Genomic DNA, 5,240 nt, shown 5'->3' on the forward strand with positions numbered 1-5,240 from the left:
GGCACATAAAAGACACCATTTCGAGCGTGGCCGTTTTCGTGCGGGTGACACGTAAAAGCACCCACTACACTCTCTGAGTGGTTGGCGTTAGGAAGGGCATCCAGCTGTAGAAACTCTGCCAAATCAGACTGGAGCCTGGTGTTGCCATCCGGTTTCACCAGTCCTCAGTCAAATCGTCCAACCCATGCTAGCATGGAAAGCGGACGTTAAACGATGATGATGATGATGATGATTAATAAATAAATTTTACAAATTTTATTTGTAGTAAATGTTTTCAATTCTTTTTTTTCAACAGTAACCTGTCTCTATTATTAACCATTTATTACAAAACTAAAATACTTTTTTCACTAGTAATGTCTAGGAGGCTATAGAAAAATGAAAGATTCCAAAAGGAGCCATAAGCCCCCAAAAAAGGGAGGGAACCAGTAATATAGGACATCAGCCAACAGCATCCATGCACAGGGACTGAACTCCTATGTGGTTAAAAAGTGAACTTCTTAACCACATAGCCATGTCTACACCTATTTTAAAATATTTTTATAACCATTTAGCTTCTATTCTCCAGCTACCAGGTTACTATTTCCTTTTTCCATGCTAATATAGGTAAGATGTTATGATTGTTTTTTTAATAAATATTTCCATATTGTCAAAACATGACTTCACCGTAAAGATCAATTAGATCTTACTATGAACTACAACAGACCATATTGATAATATTAATAATATTAAATTAGATCTCAAAGATAGATATTGATTCCAAAATTTCTCAATTTCATTTCCCACCTGAAGGTATTTCAAGTGCTTCTAAGAACAAGAGAATCAGATTTTATTCGCACATGCCTGAAAAGTATAGGTCATCTACTCCCTAAATTATAACAAACTACATCCCACACAAGATGAATTACTAAATGAGATCACTTACTTTAACTTCCATACTGTATTTTTGTAGACAAATATTATTAAGTTTCAGAGAATCTTCCAGTTCCAGTATGTAACTTTCAAGCTTGCTTTTCTTTTGTCGATAATTAGCAGTTTCTTCAGTTACCTGAAAACATTTCCAAAATGACATAAGAAATTAAAACAAAAGTTGTATTTGATGAAGCATTACTGGCAACTAGAGAATAAACATATCAGTGCTAATCTAACAATGCAGAACACAGAAATGTTAGTTTGTTGAATTTTAAAAACTGTTTTACATCCATTTACTTGTAATCATCATCATCATCAAACATCTGTGTTCCATGCAGTCAAAAGTTGGACAGTTTGACAGGATGTGACAAACCACAGCAGGACTGCACCGAGCTCAAATGTCAGCTTTGGTATGGTTCCATGTTTGGATGCCCTTCCTAACACCAGCCACTGTAGAGTGTGTACCTGGTTCTTTTTTCATGATACTAGCACTAGTGAGGCCACCAAGAAACTTGCAAGACAAGAAAAGAAAAAGGCACCTCAGCTGATTAGGACTGTATTTGAGAGAAGGGGAGGTGGCTTTATGCCAGGCTAAACTATGAAAGAGGGAGAAGCATAGGAGTCTTGCTATAGAAGAAATACGTGGCTACCCCACACTATATATAAGGGTTGGTGAAAATAGCTGGAAAGAAAATAAAGATGGTGGTGACATGGTAGCCAGAACACACTCGCAAATTATGAGAGAGTAAAAGAGAGATACAAACACTGGATCAGGGGGGGGGGGATAATCTTAGAAAAGTGTGTGCAAGGAGATAGGTGTGGGGATAGGGGTGAATGTAGTCATCATCATCATCGTTTAACGTCCGTTTTCCATGCTAGCATGGGTTGGACGATTTGACTGAGGACTGTTGAAACCGGATGGCAACACCAGGCTCCAGTCTGATTTGGCAGAGTTTCTACAGCTGGATGCCCTTCCTAACGCCAACCACTCAGAGTGTAGTGGGTGCTTTTACGTGTCACCCGCACGAAAACGGCCACGCTCGAAATGGTGTCTTTTATGTGCCACCCGCACAAGCCAGTCCAGGGGCACTGGCAACGATCTCGCTCGAAAATCCTACAGGAGCCAGTCAGGCGGTACTGGCAACGGCCACGCTCAAAATGGTGCATCTCATGTGCCACCCGCACAAGAACCAGTCCAGGGGCACTGGCAACGATCTTACTTGGCTTGCCGGGTCTTCTCACGCACAGCACATTTCCAAGAAAAAGAGTGGGAGTGTAGTTGATGGTAAATATCCGTAGAGAGAGGGGAAAATGAGACAGAAGTGACTCAGGAAGGAGGATGTGACAAGTGACAGCACAGGAAAGGAGGAGTGCAGCAGTATTAAACCTGTAGGTAGATCAGACTGCAGAGAAGTAATGTTCAGGGTGTCCAGAGTGGGAGGGGGAAGATGTGCAGTAACAGAGAGGACGGTCAGAGGTAAATAAGGATGGTTATAATGAGTAGGGAATGAAGGTAGGGACCTCACTTTTATTGTGATGGATGAGTCTTCTCAAGCGCAGCTAATAGCTAATCATCTTAGTCTTTTGTCCTCTACTCCATGAGGTTCAATATCTTCTGATCTGCCTTTACTATTTTGTCCCATGTCTTCTTGGAACCCCCCCCCCTTCTACAAGTTCCATCTACTTAAAGTAATTAGCACTTTTTTTTATACAGCTGTCCTCATTCATGCACATCACATAACCACACCATCAGTCTTCTCTATTGCATGCTACATTTGATTCCTGTTACACCTAATTTTTATCTCAATGTTTGCGCTTTGTCATGCAAGCACACTGACATTGCGCATCCAGGGGAGTATACTAGCTTCATCCTTTTCATGTCCTCTGAATTCAGGGCCTATATCTCACTATCATGTAGCATTACTGTACATACACAAGCATCATTCAATCTATCTTTCAGTCTGAGAGAAGGATATTTTGTTGCCAGCAGGGGCAATAGCTCTCTGAACTTTCTCATCCTATTCTTATTCTAACTGCTACACTTTTAGAGTATCCTCTCCCACTGCTATTTAGGTCACCTAAGTGACAGAAACTATTTACTACCTCCTGAGCATTCAAAAAAATCTATTTCCCATGTGTCCTTTGTATTTATTGCTTCTGCACATCTACACACAAAGACTACTTTCTCTATTAGCCTTTGTGATTCCATTGTACCTTGTGTGTTCTACAGCCTGCACCAAGCACATCATATGGAATTCCTAGCTAAATCTTTCCTACATATCAAGCAGGGTCATTTACCTGATGGGAATAGAGGCTTGTGTTTTCCTGCTCACTGGAACTTTTATACTTTAACTCATAAGAAATTTACATATTGTAGCAGAACTTTTTATTCACAATTGAATACTTTACTTTTTACTCTGGAGTGCCTACTATTTCTGAGATAAATACTTAAGTTTCATTAAGTTTCTATGCTGCAGAGAGAAAATTTTTGCAGACCAATCCATTCCACTATTAGTTTGCTTGGAGTGTTTTTCTTTTTTTTTTTTCTTTTAAATAATTATTTTCAAAAATACTAAAACAAATTCCATGTTTATTTTTACTGCTTTTAACCAAATGAATATTTACCTTTAGTAAAGCTTTTTCTGCTTTCTCTAATTCCTTAGGGTCGATTTCTTCAATAACAGAAGATCCCATCCGACCTTTTAAAACAGTGTTGCCTCCACCACTTATGGTACCTGAAATCATAAATACAATTTATAACCATATTGTAATGTGACAAAAAAATGAGCTTATGATCAAAGCTAAATTTGAACATTGCAAAATGATGAAAGATTCCAGAAGGCCAAGTTCAAGTCAAATCATTATGCCTCAATAACCCAAAGGTATACAGAATATTCAGTTTATACAAATAAAAGGCACCATTGAAAAAGAGCCAGTGTTATATTAGAAACTGGATATGATTAAAGTTGTTCATGAAGTTTCCAGAAATAAATTTTATCCTTTAAAGATGAGATCCAATAATAAACTGAATGAAAAATTTTCAGAAGACTCCAGTCAATACCAGTTTCATGAACAGCAAGAAAATTTTAAAAAGAAAAATGAATTTTTGCAATCTAATTCTAAAACAAAACTTTTTAAAAAAACTTTCCATTTCAAGTACAGAAGTTTACATAAAAAAAAGTTGATGCAAAGGAAAAATAAGTTTTCACACAAGAGGGAAAACCATGCAGAAAATTAAAAAAGAAAAAAAAAAGATAAGAAACATTAAATCAAGGAAGAACAGAGAGAAATAAAAGGTAAAAGAAAGGAGTAGTGATTGAGTGAGTAGTGATTGAGTGAGTAGTTTAGTGAGAAAAAAATGTAGGCAATTTTTGTAAAACTATGTGAACAAAACAATAGTAAATATTTTTATGCACGATATGGTCTAGATTACATCAGATTTAAAAAAGCAAAAACTAATGCTTCATTCTGGCTTAATCTAGATAAAAGGTTAACTTCACTGTGAGCAACAGAAATGGGACAATTATTTGTGACTGGTTCTGTTGCAGTGGATGAAAAATACAAAAAATGATTTAACTTAATTATATCCAGAGATATTTTAGTTTCACATACTGACCTGATATATCAATAAGTGCTCCTTGTAAAGTAACAACTTTGTAGCGAGTTTTGCCATAGGCAATGCGGGTAGCCTGGTCAAGATCCTTTGCAACAAGTGTATCACGTAGGGCAAAGTAAAATGCTGGTGCAATAGTAGAATCTTTTATTTTGACAAGATCAAAAAGACGAGGAACAGATTCAGGTCTGAAGGTGAAATGAAGAAATTTTACAATAGTATGGAAATCCATATTCTACAGATATAACAAAATTAGCACAATTTGTGTGACCATTTCCAGAAATTACAAATAATTTATCAGTTCATAAACAATGTAGATTTTATATTCAGGCTTGGAAGGACTGGAAGAACGGTGGTAGCAGGGAATTGTACCAATGTGCCAGAAGGGACGCTAGGCGACAGGTTTATTTAGCCAGAGGGGAAGCAGATAAGAAAAGATTTGCCAATGTTCTGCGCATTGAGGACCAAAGACTCGAGGTATTTCGTGTTGCAAGACAGTGTAGGAGAGAGAATAGTGATGTCGTAGGAGAGAAATGTGTTCGCATGGATGATGGTACGCTTGCACTAAATGAGGATGCAAAGAAAGAGGTCTGGAGATGCCACTACGATAGATTGCTTAATAAAGAGAATGAATGGGAGGAAGAGAGCCTGCCGTATGTCAACCCAATAGAGGGACCAGCTATCCGAGTTGATAGTACCAGGGTAGATAAAGCAATTA

At 37.6% G+C, this 5,240-nt stretch overlaps 1 protein-coding gene across 1 annotated transcript in view; it reads right to left on the reverse strand.

Moving 5' to 3' along the window:
• LOC106869168 (structural maintenance of chromosomes protein 4) overlaps positions 1 to 5,240 on the reverse strand; it is a 45,128-nt gene that overhangs the window by 14,993 nt on the left and 24,895 nt on the right. Inside the window, exons 16-18 of the mRNA XM_014914784.2 lie at positions 4,526 to 4,710; positions 3,535 to 3,644; positions 923 to 1,045 (exon numbers count right to left, since the gene is read on the reverse strand). Of these exons, the coding sequence (XP_014770270.1) occupies positions 923 to 1,045; positions 3,535 to 3,644; positions 4,526 to 4,710 (418 nt within the window). The remainder of the gene's footprint in view (positions 1 to 922; positions 1,046 to 3,534; positions 3,645 to 4,525; positions 4,711 to 5,240) is intronic.

The sequence above is a fragment of the Octopus bimaculoides genome, chromosome 5 (genome assembly GCF_001194135.2).
Source record: "Octopus bimaculoides isolate UCB-OBI-ISO-001 chromosome 5, ASM119413v2, whole genome shotgun sequence".
NCBI lineage: Eukaryota > Metazoa > Mollusca > Cephalopoda > Octopoda > Octopodidae > Octopus > Octopus bimaculoides.